At 36.9% G+C, this 21,207-nt stretch overlaps 1 protein-coding gene across 1 annotated transcript in view; it reads left to right on the forward strand.

Annotated features, from left to right (window-relative positions):
* The window catches only part of SYT10 (synaptotagmin 10), a gene marked incomplete at both ends in the record, with an annotated part of 83,148 nt that extends 62,603 nt beyond the window's left edge, over positions 1 to 20,545 (forward strand). Inside the window, 4 exons of the mRNA XM_079714619.1 lie at positions 3,057 to 3,177; positions 7,770 to 7,941; positions 10,417 to 10,546; positions 20,474 to 20,545. Of these exons, the coding sequence (XP_079570745.1) occupies positions 3,057 to 3,177; positions 7,770 to 7,941; positions 10,417 to 10,546; positions 20,474 to 20,545 (495 nt within the window). The remainder of the gene's footprint in view (positions 1 to 3,056; positions 3,178 to 7,769; positions 7,942 to 10,416; positions 10,547 to 20,473) is intronic.
* Positions 20,546 to 21,207: the final 662 nt, after the last annotated feature.

Here is a 21,207-nt window from a genome sequence, read left to right on the forward strand (position 1 = left end):
ATACATTTTTTTAATCTGAAGTATGTCACTTTATTTTATTTATATTTTTAACATCTTTATTGGAGTATAATTGCTTTACAATGTTGTGTTAGTTTCTGCTGTATAACAAAGTGCATCAGCTATATGTATACATATATCCCCATATCTCCTCCCTCTTGTGTCTCCCTCCCACCCTCCCTATCCCACCCCTCTAGGTGGTCACAAAGCACTGAGCTGATCTCCCTGTGGTATGCGGCTACTTCCCACTAGCTATCTATTTTACATTTGGTAGTGTATATATGTCCATGTCACTCTCTCACTTCATCTCAGCTTACCCTTCCCCCTTCCCATGTCCTCAAGTCCATTCTCTATGTCTGCATCTTTATTCCTGTCCTGCCCCTAGATTCTTCAGAACCATTTTTTTTAAGATTCCATATACATGTGTTAGCATATGGTATTTGTTTTTCTCTTTCTGATTTATTCACTCTGTTTGACATACTCTAGGTCCATCCACCTCACTACAAATAACTCAGTTTTGTTTCTTCTTTTGGTTGAGTAATATTCCATTGTATATATGTGCCACATCTTCTTTATCCATTCATCTGTCAATGGACACTTAGGTTGACTCCATGTCGTGGCTATTGTAAATAAAGCTGCAATGAACATTGTGGTACATGTGTCCTTTTGAATTATGGTTTTCTCAGGGTATATGCTCAGTAGTGCGATTGCTGGGTCGTATGGTAGTTCTATTTTTAGTTTTTTAAGGAACCTCCATACTGCTCTCCATAGTGGATGTATCAATTTACATTCCCACCAAGAGTGCAAGAGGGTTCCCTTTTCTCCACACCCTCTCAGCATTTACTGTTTCTAGATTTTTTGATGATGACCATTCTGACTGGTGTGAGGTGATACCTCACTGTACTTTTGATATACATTTCTCTAATGATTAGTGATGTTGAGCATACTTTCATGTGTTTGTTGGCAATCTGTATATCTTCTTTGGAGAAATGTCTGTTTAGGTCTTCTGCCCATTTTTGGATTGGGTTGTTTGTTTTTTTTGATATTGAGCTGCATGAGCTGCTTGTATATTTTGGATATTAATCCTTTGTCAGTTACTTCATTTGCAAATATTTTCTCCCATTCTGAGGGTTGTCTTTTCGTCTTATTTATGTTTTCCTTTGCTGTGCAAAAGCTTTGAAGTTTCATTAAGTCCCATTTGTTTATTTTTATTTTTATTTCCATTTCTCTAGGAGGTGGGTCAAAAAGGATCTTGCTGTGATTTATGTCATAGAGTGTTCTGCCTATGATTTCCTCTAAGAGTTTTATAGTGTCTGGACTTACATCTAGGTCTTTAATCCATTTTTAGTTTATTTTTGTGTATGGTGTTAGGGAGTGTTCTAATTTCATTCTTTTACATGTAGCTGTCCAGTTTTCACAGCACCACTTATTGAAGAGGTTGTCTTCATTGTATATTCTTGCCTCGTTTATCAAAAATAAGGTGACCATGTGTGCATGGGTTTATCTCGGGGCTTTCAATGCTGTTCATTGATCTATATTTGTGTTTTTGTGCTAGTACCATACTGTCTTGATTACTGTAGATTTGTAGTATAGTCTGAAGTCCAGGAGCCCGATTCCTCCAGCTCTTACCAGGAATAATTTGATTTAATTCCTTTAAATAGCTCTTTGAGAAGCACCCTAAATGTGCATTGTTCACACTCATTTTCATTTGTCCACCATCTATGCAGCCACTGACAGCAAATTTATCTATACCAGGGTACTGTGGACAGTTTTATTTTAAAAATGAAACAAAGCAGGTCAGTTTTAATCCAGATTAATTAATAATCTTTTCATTTCTTCAAAAACTGCACTAAGAGCCAGCTATGTACCTTCATTAAGATGTAAAAATAAGACAGATAATAACCGTGCTCTCCTAGACCTTATATATTAGAATTGGGGAAACAAAAAATAAATGTAAAAGATCATTTCTGGGGATGAGAAGTACTATGAAAAAAATGTGAAGGATGTGTGAATGGGGTGGGTATAGGATAGGAAGAGGGAAAGCCTCACTGAAGAGATGCTGTTTGAGCTGAGTCCTAGTTGGTGAGGAGGAGTCAGCCATGTAAAAATATGAGAGAGAAAAAGAAAATGCAAAGGTCAAAAGCAGGAACAAATATCATTCAATTGAGTAACAGAAAAAAAAGCTTTTGTGCCTGCCTAAGAGTGAGCTGAGGGAGAAGCAAGAGATTAATAGAGTGATAGGTGGGTCCAGATCACATGGGACCTCCTTATATGTATGACTTTGTAATGCATTATCTAAACAAAGACATATTTAATAATGGAAAGAGACATTCTTAATAATTATATCAGGACAGTAGGTATAAATCTGGAATTTCCTAGATTACCAGGATTTATAAGTACCCCACTTATATGCCTAGGTAAAGCATTTGAATTTTATTCCAGTATAGTTGTGAGCCTTTAGATGGTTTTAAGCAGGAAAGTGAAATAATGTGATTTGAATTTCATAAGTGATCACTTTGCTTCTGAGGTCAGTTTTAGAGACTACTGAAGTAATCCTGGCAAGAAGTGATATTGGTTTCAATGATAGTAATAGAGCTGAAAAGAAAGTCAGTAATTTCATACATGTTTTGTAGATAATGTAGACAAGACATGGGTTCGATGTGTTAGGGGTGAGAGAAAAAGAAGAATGAAAGTGACTGCTAGGTTTTTGCCTACAGCCTTTGGGTAAATTATGATATCATTTCCTGATTTTGGACAGATGACAGAGGGATTGGTTTCAGAAGATGTTTGGGAATGAGTAGAATCAACAGTCTGATTTTGACTGTATTAAGTTTGAGATTCCTGTTAGAAATACAAGTGGATATATCAAATGAGCAACTGGGAAATACTCTTTTTTCTTACTCTGTCTATTACAGCTTTTTTGCAATGCAATTTGTATCCTCAATAAAACAATTTAAAATGGCATTCAAATATTCCACCAAAGCGATTTTTCACTCTATTATATTTTGTTTTCACTATCTGGTATTTGAAATTGCTAACATTACCAATTGCCTTTCTAGGAAAGTATAGACCTGGGTGAAATCATGTTTTCCCTTTGTTATTTGCCAACTGCTGGACGTATGACATTGACAGTCATCAAGTGCAGAAATCTGAAAGCTATGGATATCACCGGCTCATCAGGTATGCACACAATTGGCTAGTGGGTACATTCCCAAATAAAATATTCCACATAGCCAAAGTTATATATGGTTCTTGAATTACTGAGTTCATTTGTCTGTCATGGGACACTATAAAAGTAGAAAAAGAGATTACCAAATAAAGTGCTCCAAACACCTCTTTAGTTTACATTATCATTATGAAATTTTAAAAAAGTATTATCTAATAGATAGACTTTGACTTGGGTTTTTATTTTTATTTCTTTCTCTACTGATTTAGTTCTTTCTCAAAAATGCATTATTTACCATACACTTCCCTACTTCCAACTAGTCAGTTGCTTATAAAGGAATATCCTTGGACTTTAAGCCATTCAATTTAATCTTGTGTTACTCTACAAGTAAGAGTCCTAGGAAGACATATTTAGACTGAATTTATCTCCCTCACCTGATCTGCAAAGAAATAACAACATTCCAAGACCACCGTTTGCATTTGCTTTCTTACCACCTTTCTAACTAAAAATTTGGACAACAACAGGGACTGAAATAATAAAGTAAATGAATACTGCTTAAAGTTTCTTAAAGATATTCTTGAAGGAAATTTCTCTTGTGCTAACTTTGTTAAAGAGGTAAAACCACATCATTCTCTTTAATCCCTTCATTTAAATCACCACAGTTCTGAAGCGTTATTTGTGAGTTAATAGGTGAACTCTGGAACAGCTCTGTGGAAGAAAAAATGATAAAGACAGAGTTCAGTAGCATTTGTTGAATTAAACAAATAAGAAATAGTAGTGGAGATATAGTAAAAGATGACATGGGAACTTTTTGGTTCTTCAGAACAAAGAAATAAACTAAGTTTTCATCACAAAAAGTATGAGGGAACTCTCAGTTCTAATGTAGAGAGAACTCCAGGATATACTAAGTGAATAAAAAATGAGGTACAAGCATAAATATGGATATCATGCTCCCTCCTATGTAAGAATGAGGAATCTTAGAATATATATCATGTTGCTAATATTTGCATGAAGAAATACTTGAGTGATATACAAAAACTGAGTGGTGGAGAGGTATGGGGACAGATGGGAGGGAGACTTGTCACTGCACATCTTTATCTCATTTTTGAACTATGTCATGAAATTCCTATTCATTTTTTAAAATTTGCAATGAGTAGTTGAAATATAAAGATAGAAAGAAAGCAAATAAATTCCACATTCATTTTGGTGAAAAGGTCATAGGTAAGTAAATGTTGAAAAACTTAAACAGCACACTCTGCAAATTATTGTTTATTTTACTCTTTCTACCATGTATCAAAAGAGAACCAAATTTCAAGAAAACAGCATCAAAGTTGTAATTAAGTGCAAGACTACTTTTTATTTATATGAAGTTTCTCATCAGGGGAGTGCATGTTTTGAGAACATCACCTCATTGATTCTCACAACAGACTTGTGAATCAACTAAGGAGCCAGTAAATTATCCTTGTCACTAGTAGAGAAATGTCATCAGAGACATGATGGGGGTAGCAAACAATAAACTAGGACTCGTTCTCATTGTTAATGAGAGGCCTAGGCCTGGAAGCTCATACATAGAATTATATCACAAAAATAAGCTTCTTCCTTAGAACATATTTCCTATTATTAAAACATTGAAAAGTAAATAGGAGTCTGTTTCTGTTTTATAAATAAGTTAATTTGTATCATTTTTTTTAGATTCCACATATAAGCGATATCATGTGATATTCTCTTTCTCTGATTTATTTCACTTCTTAGTATGATAATCTCTAGCTCAATCTATGTTGCTGAAAATGACATTATTTCATTCTTTTTTGAGTATTATTCCACTGTATATATATACCACATCTTCTTTATCCATTCCTCTGTTGATGGACATTTAGGTTGCTTCCATGTCTTAGCTATTGTAAATAGTGCTACAATGAACACTGGGGTGCATGTATACTTTTGGACCATGTTTTTCTTTGGATATATGCCCAGGAGTGGGATGGGAGGATCATGTGATAGCTCTATTTTTAGTTTTTTAAGGAACCTCCATAGTGGCTGTACCAATTTACATTCCCACCAACAGTGTAGGAGGGTTGCCTTCTCTCCACACCCTCTCCAGCATTTATTGTTTGTGGACTTTTTGATGATAGCATTCTGACTGGTGTGAGGTGATATCTCACTGTAGTTTATTTTTTCTTTTTTTTTTTTTCTTTGCGGTACGCGGGCCTCTCACTGTTGTGGTCTCTCCCGTTGCGGAGCACAGGCTCCGGAGGCTCAGGCTCAGAGGCCATGACTCACGGTCCCAGCCGCTCCGCGGCATGTGGGATCTTCCCGGACCGGGGCAGAACCCGTGTCCCCTGCATCGGCAGGTGGACTCTCAACCCCTGCGACACCAGGGAAGCCCCTCATTGTACTTTTGATTTGCATTTCTCTAATAATTAGTGATGTTGAACATCTTTTCATGTGCCTTTTGTCTACCTGTATGTCTTCTTTGGAAAAATGTCTATTTAGCTCTTCTGCCCATTTTTTGATCAGGCAGTTTGTTTTGATGATATTAAGCTTCATGAGCTGTTTGTAAATTTTGGAGACTAATCCCTTGTCAGTCACATCATTTGCATATATTTTCTCCCATTCTGTGGGTTGTATTTTCATTTTATTTATCATTTCCTTTGTTATGCAAAAGCTTTTGAGTTTAATTAGGTCCCATTTGTTTATTTTTGTTTTTATTTCCATTACTCTGGGAGATGGATCAAAAATGATATTGCTGTGATATGTCAGAGAGTGTTCTGCCTATGTTTTCCTCTAAGAATTTTATAGTTTCCAGTCTCACATTTAGATCTTTAATCCATTTTGAATTTATTTCTGTGTATGGTGCTAAATAATGTTCTAATTTCATTTTTTTACATGTAGCTATCCAATTTTCCCAGCACCATTTATTAAAGAGACTGTCTTTCCTCCATTGTATAGTCTTGCCTCTTTTGTCGTAGATCAATTGACCATAGGTGCATGGGTTTATTTCTGGGCTTTCTATCCTGTTCCATTGATCTATATTTCTATTTAAACAGACTCACAGACTTAGAGAAGGAACTCATGGTTACTAGAGGGTAAGGGTGAGGGGGACAGATCATTAGGGATTTGGAGGTTGACATGTACACACTGCTATATTTAAAATGGATAACCAACAAGACCTACTGTATAGCACAGAGAACTCTGCTCAATATTATGGGAAACCTAAATGGCAAAAGAATTTGAAAAAGAGTAGATACAGATATACGTATAACTGAATCACTTTTCTGTACACCTGAAACTAACACAACATTGTTAATCAACTGTACTCCAATATAAAATAAAAAGTTAAAATAAATAAATAAATAAATAGGAAACAGCCATTGAACATTTCCCTTTTACCTTGTTGTCCTCTATATACCCTATTTCCAGCCATAAAATATGTTTTTGCCCCTTGATACAAATGCTTATGAAATATACAGAGACATTTTTCTAGAGCCTAAAAATCATCCATTTCATTCATTTGCTTAAATAAATTAATGTTCCCATGTTTTTGGCTTATTCTAAGGAAATAAGTTTTGTCACTTTGTCACATTGATGGAAAGAGAGAAAATATGGTTGTGGTTCTACAGTTGGAGGGTAACTATATAAAAAAAAATGAAGGTAGAGCAGACACTGATTGTTTTGACCGCCTAGGATACTCACCCCAATGCCAATACCCCCTCCCAAAACCATACCTCCTTTTTATAAAAAGATACAAAAATTAAGGCTTTTTAAAGAAACTTTTGATAAATATTGTATAATTTTCTATAATACTGTAACAGTTTTTCTACTTAAGGTGGCAGGGGTAAGAAAGTAGAGATCAGTCAGTTAGGGCAGAACTTGTTAACAATTATTTGACCTCTTTGGCCCATAAAAATATAGCCCGACTAAAATTTTATCTTTCCAATTGACATTATACAGACAATTCATATGAGGAAACTTCCCTGAGAACATCTGTAAACCAAATATCACCTTTTCATTGTATACTGTTGAGTATGTAATAACTGATTTGTAGTGATCATTTCTTCAATCCAAACTCTTTATCAAGCACTATGACTAAAATGGAACCTCTAAGTTTAGTACCTTTTCCAACAATTCAAGACAATTCCCACATAGATTTTGCTAATTTCAATTCACTGTTACTATATATACTTATCTAGATACAATGTTGCTCCTTCATAATTTTTAGTCTTCTTATTCTAAGTCATTTTGAAGGAAATTAATTTTAATACAATTATTTTTACTTGTTAGGATTACATTCCCTAGAAATCACTTGGGACAAAACATGACCTCAAATAGCTGTGACTAAAAGACACATTATAGTTTAGACTGGCTCTTGATAAACTAGTGAGTTTTCTCTGTTGTATTAAACACAGTGATCAAGTTAATTCTTTTCTGGTCCATTCAGTAAGAAGTACTAGAGAGTCTATTGCCCCCAATATGTCATTTGAATTTAAAACCGGTAATACTAAAGGGCTTAATATACTACTTTTCTTATTTAGTAACATTTAACCACAGTTTTATTTATGCTTTGTACTATTACTTTCATTTTAATAAAATTGCCTTCCCGTGATAGATCCTTATGTCAAAGTGTCTCTGATGTGTGAGGGTCGAAGATTAAAAAAGAGGAAAACAACTACAAAGAAAAACACTCTAAACCCTGTGTACAATGAGGCCATTATTTTTGATATCCCTCCGGAGAATGTCGACCAGGTCAGCCTCTCCATTGCAGTCATGGATTATGACAGGTACTTTCATCCCTCTACTCACTGAATAACAGCTACATTTAGTCATATGCAGACCAAATTCAGCTTTTCAGGTTATTTACTGCTACAAGAGTTTTAATTTAAACTGAAGTGAATAAAAATTATTCATTCAAAATTAATTTTATTCTATGTTATTATTTATCCTTTTTCTTTTCCAAAAGACATCATTCTTAAGTTGAAGGACAGGATACCTGCGGATGGTGAAAGAATGGGATACATTATAGGAAGCACTTTTGTGAAGTCTTTTTACAGTAACAACATATATTACAATCAACGTATTTTGCTTTCCCAGCTGGGCTGGAATATGAATCATGATACTGAGCTCTATCATTAACTAGCACTGTGAAAGGGCAAGTTATCTCTTAGAAATTCACTTTTCTATTTGTAAAACATCAGTGTAATGTGCAGCTGTGAGCAGTGAGTATTAACAGTGGAAGATGAATAGTGCCCATAGCGTTATGCCTTGAGGCTTTCACACCAGTCTTAAATCATTGCTTTGTGGATAGTTCTTCCAGTTCGCACACTTTGATTACTTCTCCTTTCACAAAATAAACGGCAAAATCCTGAGTGAAGCTCTGAAGCTTCTTCCTGCTGCAGCACCCACTCCTTCCTTTTCTGAAATGTTGCCCTGCAGCAACATTTCAGATACAGGTATCTCGTGTATGCAAGATATCTCGTATACACGAGATACCTGTATATCTCATTTCACCCATGCTTTACAGCCCTGCTCAAGGCACCACTTCTGTGTCTTTCTAGGCTAACCAATCTCTTCTCCCTCTGAACTTTTGTCCCACTAAAGGTTTATATATATTATTTGATCCTTGCTATATACTTCTTTTTATTGTTTTGCTTTTTATATTTATAAGACTTTCAGAAAGGAATCTTGTATGTTTAACCTACAAAATTATCAGCACATAGACAATGTCTTATTTTGTTCTAATGATAACACAAGTGGGACAGAATACACATACACAAATATTCAAAGTGTTTATTTTATATCATTATGCAAATGGCAGTAAACCAAGACCCTATAACATAGAGACATTAAAAATGGTATCCTCTGGATGAGAGCTAGAAAAATGAAGCACTGAAAAATACAATGATTTATACCACCTATTTGAAGTTAGTTTATATCACAGTTTACAAAACAAGTTGACACAATTTAAAGAGAGAGAGTGAGAGAGAAATCTTGAGTTAGTTGAAATGGCAAACTTTAAAAATGTTGTAATGTTTTCATCAGAAACCCTTAATCTGCTTTACGAAAAAATTACTCCTATTGATTTCTCACAGCATAGATTGCAGGTAGATACAATTGCACATTCATCACCCAAATAATTTTAGGGAAATGGACACTGACAATATATAAAATAGAAAGATTAAAAGTTATTTCTAAAATATGCTTTTTTGGGAAACTTCATATTAAAATAAAAGATATTAAGCCTACATATCTATTAATACATCAGTGACAGGAAGAAAGTAATGAAATGTCCTAAAATCATCTCAAAACTTTCCTTATAGATAGATGTATGTCAAAATAATCCTCAAGAAAATGCCTTTAAATTCCATTCCATTCTTGAAAAGCAGCTTACCATATGTATGCTTGAGTCAACTGTCTTGATTCAAGTCCTGCCTCTGTCTCTTACTAAGTGTACAAAGGCAGGCAGGTCCCTTAACTTCTGGGTGTTTAATTTCTTTGTCTGTAAAATGAGATGATGATAATAATATTCATGGTCATGGTGTGAGGATTAAGTGAGTCAGTACATTTAAATTACTTAGAACAGTGTCTGGCACATAGCAAGCTCTTAAACATATTAATATCATTATTATTTTGATTTGTTGCTATGAAAACAAGGCATGAATAGAAAATAAGAATGTTTCTCAGTATGCTCTGGTACTATGCAATAATAAGTCAAATTCCATGGTTCAAAATGTAGCCCTGCCCTGTTTAATTGTAATACAAGCAGTAATGTTCACTGACGTATCATTTAGAATCAATTAATTATGGTCATTTATACAAGAAAGTGGGTATTGAGCTCTTGGTAAGAAATGTAAGCATCATTATAAAACATTAAAACTTTTGGAAAGAAGGAGATTAGAGTTACATCGCTTAAAGTTAATAGGTCTGCTACCAAGAAAGAAACTCATCATGTAGGTAAGGACCAGCAGACATTTCTCATTCACACTATTCTTATTATTGTGAAATGTTCTCAATTTACAGGGCACTAAGATGGTTTGTGTGTGATCCTTTTACAGACTCATTTTTGAATTCTGATCCTGTTCAGTAAATTTTAGCCTACTTAAGACTCTTCATTTGATCTGAAGTAGTTTAATATGTAAAATTATCTAGAACCTACCACAAAATCTACTCTTTTAATCATAAGTTTAAAATTCTGTTTAAGGTGTGTGAAACTTATCTTTGAATGTTGGAATGAAAGTAAAATATTCTCCAAATCATAGGGTAGGACACAATGAAGTCATAGGAGTGTGTAGAACAGGACTGGATGCTGAGGGTCTTGGGCGAGACCACTGGAATGAAATGCTGGCCTATTACCGAAAACCAATAACACATTGGCACACCTTGCTGGAGGTAAGCTCTGGGATTCTTTCACATCTACTCTCTTCTTTATCTCTTGCTTAAATATTATTTATCTGCTAACACTTCACTAATGTTTTATATATTCACCTATTTTTTTAAACAGATATTATTCTTGCTTTTGTCCCACAAACTCTATCATCCAGAATAAAAAGTTCAGTGTGCCTTGTTGGTTTTTAAAAACCACTAAACTTTCTGAGTTTGATATTCCTTTACAGTAATCCCATAAAAACTGCAAGCCTATTATTTTCTTTGCATTGCCTGAAAACTTATATCAGTGAGTGGTGGAGCAATCAAGTAAATTCATTACTAACTGGAAACTGAATTTTCCTGCTTCTCTTTTGTGAAAACAGCTACCTCACCTAAACTTCTCCAGAATCCCTAAATAGGGGTAATATCACCTAATACAGCTCATCTATGTAAGGGGACAGACTCTGGTCAGGAAGTAAAAGGGCTCACAGATTTTTAAAAATATTTTTTGCCTGAGTTGAAGGCCTGGCTCTGCCGTGTGAATACATATTACACTCTGTAATAGCAGTAAACTCATAGAGTAAAACTAAATAAAATGCTGAATGTTAAGTGCTTAGTACAGAGTATGGCACAGTGTTTGCTCTAATTATAACTAATATTAATAGTTATATTAACCAGAAGAAGTATCAATACCAGTTTCTATCAGGATTTTTAGCCATGAAGGCAGTTGTCAGAGACTGCGGGAGTCTCTTGAAGAGGCTCAAAATAAATAAATAGAGAAGAGTCTCAAAATAAATCATTTATATGACCTGATTAACTGAGGTAATGCAGGTTGATAAAAGGATGTATGGTAGAGGGTGGAATTTATGCAATTAGTAAAAAGTTATGATAGCCACATAGTAAGTGAAGGATACATTGCCATCTCTCCCATGGATAAGATTCTGCTTCTTGTTCTGTCACTAAGCACAGGGTTGAATAGGAGAGACAGAGCAGTGTAATTAAATGTCAGTGAGCCCTGGTTCTAAGCTCAGCTTAGTCACAAAAATGTAACCTTGGCTGTGTTACTCAAGACACTACAAGGAAAATTCGATGAACACTGTATAAGCAGCACATGCTCAGACAACAGAGGTGAACTGTCATCATAGATAAGATATCTGCTTTATTATATTAATGTTCCAAATCTTTACCTCACTTCATCATTTAATGTAAATCATAAAAGACAGACAGACATGCAAACGCACATTCACACAGCACTTTTCCCTAAGTAATAGCTCAACGAGTCCTGAGAAGGTTGTTTCATTTCAACAATGTGTATTGTCTAAAGTATACTCTACTGCTTTACTATTCTTTTCCTGATTCTCATCTTTGTTTACATGTAAAGTTTGAAAAGTGAATATTAAATCTAAGAATCTAGACATGAGAGTAAATTTTTCTGGGCAGAGAACCACACTGAAGGGAGACATGGATTCTAACCCTTGCTCCTCTGGCTGTCTAATCCTAGGCAGACCACATACTCTGTCTGCAGCTACATTCTCCCATATTTAATGAAAATAGAAATGCCCACCGCTACAGAGCTCATAGGAATGATGTAGGGAGAAGTGAGATAATGTGAACAACAACTTTTTTTTTTTTAATTTTTTTTATTAGTTTCTGCTTTATAACAAAGTGAATCAGTCATACATATACATCTATTCCCACATCCCCTCCCTCATGCATCTCCCTCCCTCCCACCCTCCCCATCCCACCCCTCCAGGCGGTCACAAAGCACCGAGCTGATCTCCCTGTGCTCTGCGGCTGCTTCGCACTATCTATCTACCTTACGTTTGGTAGTGTATATATGTCCATGCCTCTCTTTCCCTTTGTCACAGCTTACCTTTCCCCTTCACATATCCTCAAGTCCATTCTCAAGTAGGTCTGTGTCTTTATTCCCGTTTTACCCCTAGGTTCTTCATGACTTTTTTTTTTTTAATTCCATATATATGTGTTAGCATACGGTATTTGTCTTTCTCTTTCTGACTTACTTCACTCTGTATGACAGACTCTAGGTCTATCCACCTCATTACAAATAGCTCAGTTTCGTTTCTTTTTATGGCTGAGTAATATTCCATTGTATATATGTGCCACATCTTCTTTATCCATTCATCCGATGATGGACACTTAGGTTGTTTCCAGCTCCGGGCTATTGTGAATAGAGCTGCAATGAACATTTTGGTACATGACTCTTTTGGAATTATGGTTTTCTCAGGGTATATGCCTAGTAGTGGGATTGCTGGGTCATATGGTAGTTCTATTTTTAGTTTTTTAAGGAACCTCCATACTGTTCTCCATAGTGGCTGTACCAATTCACATTCCCACCAGCAGTGCAAGAGTGTTCCCTTTTCTCCACACCCTCTCCAGCATTTATTGTTTCTAGATTTCTTGATGATGGCCATTCTGACTGGTGTGAGATGATATCTCATTGTAGTTTTGATTTGCATTTCTCTAATGATTAATGATGTTGAGCATTCTTTCATGTGTTTGTTGGCAGTCTGTATATCTTCTTTGGAGAAATGCCTATTTAAGTCTTCTGCCCATTTTTGGATTGGGTTGTTTGTTTTTTTGCTATTGAGCTGCATGAGCTGTTTATAAATTTTGGAGATTAATCCTTTGTCAGTTGCTTCATTTGCAAATATTTTCTCCCATTCTAAGGGTTGTCTTTTGGTCTTGTTTATGGTTTCCTTTGCTGTGCAAAAGCTTTGAAGTTTCATTAGGTCCCATTTGTTTATCTTTGTTTTTAGTTCCATTTCTCTAGGAGGTGGGTCCAAAAGGATCTTGCTGTGATTTATGTCATAGAGTGTTCTACCTATGTTTTCCTCTAAGAGTTTGATAGTTTCTGGCCTTACTTTTAGGTCTTTAATCCATTTTGAGCTTATTTTTGTGTATGGTGTTAGGGAATGATCTAATCTCAAATTTTACATGTCCCTGTCCAGTTTTCCCAGCACCACTTATTGAAGAGGCTGTCCTTTCTCCACTGTACATTCCTGCCTCCTTTATCAAGGATAGGTTGGCCATATGTGCGTGGGTTTATCTCTGGGCTTTCTATCCTGATCCACTGATCTATCTTTCTGTTTTTATGCCAGTACCACACTGTCTTAATTACTGTAGCTTTGTAGTATAGTCTGAAGTCAGGGAGCCTGATTCCTCCAGCTCCGTTTTTCGTTCTCAAGATTGCTTTGGCTATTCGGGGTCTTTTGTTTTTCCAAACAAATTTTGAAATTTTTTGTTCTAGTTCTGTGAAAAATGCCAGTGGTAGTTTGATAGGGATTGCATTGAATCTGTAGATTGCTTTGGGTAGTAGAGTCATTTTCACAATATTGATTCTTCCAATCCAGGAGCATGGTATATCTCTCCATCTATTTATATCATCTTTAATTTCTTTCATCAGTGTCTTATAATTTTCTGCATACAGGTCTTTTGTCTCCTTAGGTAGGTTTATTCCTAGATATTTTATTCTTTTTGTTGCAATGGTAAATGGGAGTGTTTTCTTGATTTCATTTTCAGATTTTTCATCATTAGTGTACAGGAATGCCAGAGATTTCTGTGCATTAATTTTGTATCCTGCTACTTTACCAAATTCATTGATTAGCTCTAGTAGTTTTTCGGTAGCATCTTTAGGATTCTCTATGTATAGTATCATGTCATCTGCAAACAGTGACAGCTTTACTTCTTCTTTTCCGATTTGGATTCCTTTTATTTCCTTTTCTTCTCTGATTGCTGTGGCTAAAACTTCCAAAACTATGTTGAATAAGAGTGGTGAGAGTGGGCAGCCTTGTCTTGTTCCTGATCTTAGTGGAAATGGTTTCAGTTTTTCACCATTGAGGACAATGTTGGCTGTGGGTTTGTCATATATGGCCTTTATTATGTTGAGGAAAGTTCCCTCTATGCCTACTTTCTGCAGGGTTTTTATCATAAATGGGTGTTGAATTTTGTCGAAAGCTTTCTCTGCATCTATTGAGATGATCATATGGTTTTTCTCCTTCAACTTGTTAATATGGTGTATCACATTGATTGATTTGCGTATATTGAAGAATCCTTGCATTCCTGGAATAAACCCCACTTGATCATGGTGTATGATCCTTTTAATGTGCTGTTGGATTCTGTTTGCTAGTATTTTGTTGAGGATTTTTGCATCTATGTTCATCAGTGATATTGGCCTGTAGTTTTCTTTCTTTGTGACATCCTTGCCTGGTTTTGGTATCAAGGTGATGGTGGCCTCGTAGAATGAGTTTGGGAGTGTTCCTTCCTCTGATATTGTTTGGAAGAGTTTGAGAAGGATGGGTGTTAGCTCTTCTCTAAATGTTTGATAGAATTCGCCTGTGAAGCCATCTGGTCCTGGGCTTTTGTTTGATGGAAGATTTTTAATCACAGTTTCAATTTCAGTGCTTGTGATTGGTCTATTCATATTTTCTATTTCTTCCTGAGTCAGTCTTCGTAGGTTGTGCATTTCTAAGAATTTGTCCATTTCTTCCAGGTTGTCCATTTTATTGGCATAGAGTTGCTTATAGTAATCTCTCATGATCTTTTGTATTTCTGCAGTGCCAGTTGTTACTTCTCCTTTTTCATTTCTAATTCTACTGATTTGAGTCTTCTCCCTTCTTTTCTTGATGAGTCTGGATAATGGTTTGTCAATTTTGTTTATCTTCTCAAAGAACCAGCTTTTAGTTTGGTTGATCTTTGCTATCGTTTCCTTCATTTCTTTTTCATTTATTTCTGATCTGATCTTTATGATTTCTTTCCTTCTGCTAACTTTGGGGGTTTTTTGTTCTTCTTTCTCTAATTGCTTTAGGTGCAGGGTCAGGTTGTTTACTCGAAATGTTTCCTGTTTCTTAAGGTGGGATTGTATTGCTATAAACTTCCCCCTTAGAACTGCTTTTGCTGCGTCCCATAGGTTTTGGGTCGTCGTGTCTCCATTGTCATTTGTTTCTAAGTATTTCTTGATTTCCTCTTTGATTTCTTCAGTGATCACTTCATTATTGAGTAGTGTATTGTTTAGCCTCCATGTGTTTGTATTTTTTACAGATCTTTTCCTGTAATTGATGTCTAGTCTCATAGCATTGTGGTCGGAAAAGATACTTGATACAATTTCAATTTTCTTAAATTTAACAAGGCTTGATTTGTGACCCAAGATATGATCTATCCTGGAGAATGTTCCATGAGCACTTGAGAAAAATGTGTATTCTGTTGTTTTTCGGTGGAATGTCCTATAAATATCAATTAAGTCCATCTTGTTTAATGTATCATTTAAAGCTTGTGTTTCCTTAGTTATTTTCATTTTGGATGATCTGTCCATTGGTGAAAGTGGGGTGTTAAAGTCCCCTACTATGATTGTGTTACTGTCGATTTCCCCTTTTATGGCTGTTAGTATTTGCCTTATGTATTGAGGTGCTCCTATGTTGGGTGCATAAATATTTACAATTGTTATATCTTCTTCTTGGATCGATCCCTTGATCCTTATGTAGTGTCCTTCTTTGTCTCTTCTAATAGTCTTTATTTTAAAGTCTATTTTGTCTGATATAAGAATTGCTACTCCAGCTTTCTTTTGATTTCCATTTGCATGGAATATCTTTTTCCATCCCCTTACTTTCAATCTGTATGTGTCTCTAGGTCTGAAGTGGGTCTCTTGTAGACAGCATATATATGGGTCTTGTTTTTGTATCCATTCAGCCACTCTGTGTCTTTTGGTGGTAGCATTTAGTCCATTTACATTTAAGGTAATTATTGATATGTATGTTCCTATTCCCATTTCCTTAATGGCTTTGGGTTCGTTATTGTAGGTATAGTCCTTCTGTTGTGTTTCTTGCCTAGAGAAGTTCCTTTAGCATTTGTTGTAAAGCTGGTTTGGTGGTGCTGAACTCTCTCAGCTTTTGCTTGTCTGTAAAGGTTTTAATTTCTCCATCAAATCTGAATGAGATCCTTGCTGGGTAGAGTAATCTTGGTTGCAGGTTTCTCTCCTTCATCACTTTAATTATGTCCTGCCACTCCCTTCTGGCTTGTAGAGTTTCTGCTGAGAGATCAGCTGTTAACCTGATGGGGATTCCCTTGTGTGTTATTTGTTGTGTTTCCCTTGCTGCTTTTAATATGATTTCTTTGTGTTTAATTTTTGACAGTTTGATTAATATGTGTCTTGGCGTATTTCTTCTTGGATTTATTCTGTATGGGACTCTCTGTGCCTCCTGGACTTGATTAACTATTTCCTTTCCCATATTAGGGAAGTTTTCAACTATAATCTCTTCAAATATTTTCTCAGTCCCTTTCTTTTTCTCTTCTTCTTCTGGAACCCCTATAATTCGAATGTTGGTGCGTTTAATGTTGTCCCAGAGGTCTCTGAGACTGTCCTCTGTTCTTTTCATTCTTTTTTCTTTATTTTGCTCTGCATCAGTTATTTCCACTATTTTATCTTCCACCTCACTTATCCGTTCTTCTGCCTCAGTTATTCTGCTATTGATCCCATCTAGAGTATTTTTCATTTCATTTATTGTGTTTTTAATCGATGCTTGATTCATCTTTAGTTCTTCTAGGTCCTTGTTAACTGTTTCTTGCATATTGTCTATTCTATTTCCAAGATTTTGGATCTGGGAAATAGAATCTTGGATCAGCTTTACTATCATTATTCTGAATTCTTTTTCAGGTAGACTGCCTATTACCTCTTCATTTGTTAGGTCTGGTAGGTTTTTATCTTGCTCCTTCACCTGCTGTGTGTTTTTCTGCTTTCTCATTTTGCTTATGTTACTGTGTTTGGGGTCTCCTTTTTGCAGGCTGCAGATTCGTAGTGCCCGTTGTTTTTGGTGTCTGTCCCCCGTGGCTAAGGTTGTTTCAGTAGGTTGTGTAGGCTTCCTGGTGGGGGGGACTAATGCCTGTGTTCTGGTGGTTGAAGCTCGATCTTGTCTTTCTGGTGGACAGGTCCACGTCTGGTGGTGTGTTTTGGGGTGCCTGTGGCCTTATTATGTTTTTAGGTATCCTCTCTGCTAATGGGTGGGGTTGTGTTCCTGCCTTGCTAGTTGCTTGGCATAGGGTGACCAGCACTGTAGCTTGCTGGTCGTTGACTGAAGCTGGGTGCTGGTGTTGAGATGGAGATCCCTGGGAGATTTTCGCTGCTTGATATTATGTGGAGCTGGGAGGTCTCTTGTGGACCCGTGTCCTGAAGTTGGCTCTCCCACTTCAGAGGCACAGCACTAACTCCTGGCTGCAGCACCAAGAGCCTTTCATCCACCCGGCTCAGAATAACAGTGAGAAAAAGTAGAAAGAAATAATTAGTAGAAGAAAGAAAGAGAGATTGAAAGAAAGGAAGAAGGGAAGTAAGGAAGGAAGGAAGGAAGAAAGAAAGAAAGGAGGGAGGGAGGAAGGATGGAAAGAAAGGAAAGAAAGGAGGGAGGGAGGGAGGAATGAAAGCAAAAGGAAGAGTGAATGGAAGAAGAGAGGGAGGGAGGGAGGAAGGAAAGAAAGAAAGAAAGACAGGAGGGAGGGAGGGAGGGAGGAAGGAAAGAAAAAGAAAGTGGAAAGAAGAAGGGTGGGAGGGAGGGAGGGATGGAGGAAAGAAAAAGAAAGAAGGAAAGGAGGAGCGGAGGGAGGGAGGGAGGAAGGGAAGGGAGGAAAAAAAGAAAGAGCAGGTAAAGTAAAATAGAATAAAGTATGAAATATAGTAGCGTTATTAAAATTAAAAAGTAATTATTGAAAAAAAACACGGACCGAAAGAACCCTGGGACATATGGTGGAAGCAAAGCTATACAGAGAGAATCTTACACAGAAGATTACACATACACATTCACAAAAAGAGAGCAGGGGGAAAAATCAAAAATCTTGCTCTTCAAGTCCACCTCCTCGATTTGGGATAATTCGTTGTAAAAAGAGGAAAAGGGCGAAAAGTCTGAAATCTTGCTAAGTCCACCTCCTTAATTTGAGATAATTCGTTGTAAAAAGAGGAAAAGAAAGGGGGGGAAAGTCTTAAATCTTGTCCTCAAGGTCCACTTCCTCAATTTGGGATGATTCGCTGTCCATTCATGCACTCCACAGACGCAGGGCACATCAAATGGACCGTGGAGCTTTAATCCGCTGCCTCGGAGGCTGCACAGAGAGATTTCCCTGTCTCTGCTCTCACAGCTCCCGGGTCTCAGCCTTGGACCTGGCCCCGCCTCTGCGCGTAGGTCGCCGGAGGGCGTCCGTTCTTCGCTCAGACAGGACGGGTTTAAAGGAGCCGCTGATTCGGGGGCTCTGGCTCACTCAGGCAGAGGGGAGGGAGGGGAATGCCCTCTCCTCGCGCACCAGGCAACAAAAGGGAAAAAAGTCTCTTGCCTCTCCGGTAGCTCCAGACCCTTTCCCCGGACTCCCTCCGGGCTAGCACTAACCCCTTCAGGGTCTCTTCCTGCCGCCAGCCCCAGACCTCTCCCTGCGCTCCGACTGAAAGCCGATACCCGAGCCTCAGCTCCCAGCCCCGCCCGCCCTGGCGGCCGAGCAGACAAGTCTCTCGGGCTGGTGTGTGCCTGAGGGCACCGACCCTCTGTGCCAAAATCTCTCTGCTTTGCCCTCCACACCCCTGTTGCTGTGCTCTCCTCCGCTACTCCGAAGCTTTCCCCCTCTGCCACCTGCAGTCTCCGCCCTCGAAGGGGCTTGTAGTGTGTAGAAACCTTCCCTCCTTCACGGCTCCCTCCCACTGGTGCAGGTCCCGTCCATATCCTATTGTCTCTGTTTATTCTTTTTTTCTTTTGACCTACCCAGGTATGTGGGGAGTTTCTTGCCTTTTGGGGGGGTCTGAGGTCTTCTGTCAGCGTTCAGTAGGTGTTCTGTTGAAGTTGTTCCACGTGTAGATGAATTTCTGATGTATCTGTGGGTAGGAAGGTGATCTCCGCGTCTTACTCTTCCGCCATCTTCCTCCGGCTCCGACCAACAACTTTTAACTAATGAAAAGACAGATGTTGTGTGACCCAAGGCATATTATACTTATGACTGTTTAATAAGAAGTTATACATTTATATGATGAAGAAGAGCTATGAAATAGGCATGTGTTTGTGTCTGAGAACATGTGAATACTTTTCAGTCACCATAGAATATATAGGAAGAATAAGCTACAATATGGGCCTCAGAAGAATATCCCAGATATATTTTTCTAGCAGCTGACTATCAGAGGACAAGTGGGCCAAAAAGATTATGTAAATATACTTGTTCTAGCAAATAGCTCATTTTTTCCAACTCCTGTACCTACATTCACTGATCAAACAGAACATAGGGACTGGAGACCTAACAACTGGCTGGATTTTGAATTGTGGGAAAGTGGTACATGTGTAATTATGTTTTGTTGCCACAGCCGGTATCAAAATGAGAAGGGAACAATTATTCAAGAGCTGAGTAAGTTGGTAAGAGGAGACTAAAGCATCACTTGGAAAATCTGTCTACTTCTACCTAGATACAAAAGTTTATTCTGTTGTAATTAAACTTTTAAAATACACATAATATTTAAAGACCATGAGAAATTATTCTTTATCACTCGTGGCTCCCATTTTCCCAGTCCCTCTCATCTCATTAATTGCTCCTATAAAAATCACCTCCTGCCTTAGAGAAAGTGGAATGCAGTCTCTTGTGTCTTGAACCTTCTTGTTCTTACCCAGCGATTGCCCCCGACTGTAGTAAACCATTAGTTATTTTACAATAAGAACTAAAATCCTGTGATAGAATATGAAATGAGTCTGCAGTTGCTCTGCATGACATCTATGTACAATGCTCTACCTACATCTTTGTTAGATGTTTGTGTCCCCTCATGATACCTGAGAAGGTGAGTTCTGAAAGGCGTGGGGAGTTATGTATATCTTCTCTTCAGAGGCTTGCATATCGGGGGTGAATATTCGCTATTAAAAGGTAACAATTACCCACTTTATTATTTTTTTACACTAGATCATATATTATGAAATTATTATCTTTCAGTTATCTGGCCGGGCAACCAGTTTTGATAGTCAAGGATCCTGTCCATCTCCCAAACCACCTTCCACACCATAATGCTTTCAAAATAAGACCATTATAATAAGGACCCAGGACTGTGTACTCATCAGATCAAAAAAAAAAAAAGTGGAAGATTTGATCTCCTTATTTAAAATATATCCTGATAATGAACAAACAATGTGCAATTTTTGTTTACCTTTTTTGTTTATTAACTTTGGAAATCTTGATGTATTTTACTTGAATACAAATGGTCCTTACATAAGGCTTTTTATTCTTTGTGTCATATGTCAATTAGCACAAAGAATGTTTTCGCTAAGTTGTAAATTCTCTGCATAAGCAAAGAATACATTTTAAAAAATTAATCCATACTTATCTAAAATTAAATAGTTAATGCTGCTATTGTATAAAGAAGCACATGTCACATATGTATGGTTTTGACTTTATTAAAACTATGTTCATTTCTAGTTGTGCACATGGTTCTATATACACTTTAGGGGAAATTCTGAACTTTACTCACAGCATTAAATCCTTGAATAATCGAATTAATATTACTTATCTGATAATATAGTCTTTCATTCTCAACAAAATCTTTTCTTGGTGAAGTTTGGCTCTGCTAAACTCAAAACTTTTTCTTTCAAGCTTGTTCTTTAATATATAGAGAAAAAAACTATAATTTGAAGAACTTCTTTGAGTATAAACTTAAGAAGTAATATTTAGTA

Source organism: Hyperoodon ampullatus (assembly GCF_949752795.1).
Source record: "Hyperoodon ampullatus genome assembly, chromosome: 11".
Taxonomy (NCBI): domain Eukaryota; kingdom Metazoa; phylum Chordata; class Mammalia; order Artiodactyla; family Ziphiidae; genus Hyperoodon; species Hyperoodon ampullatus.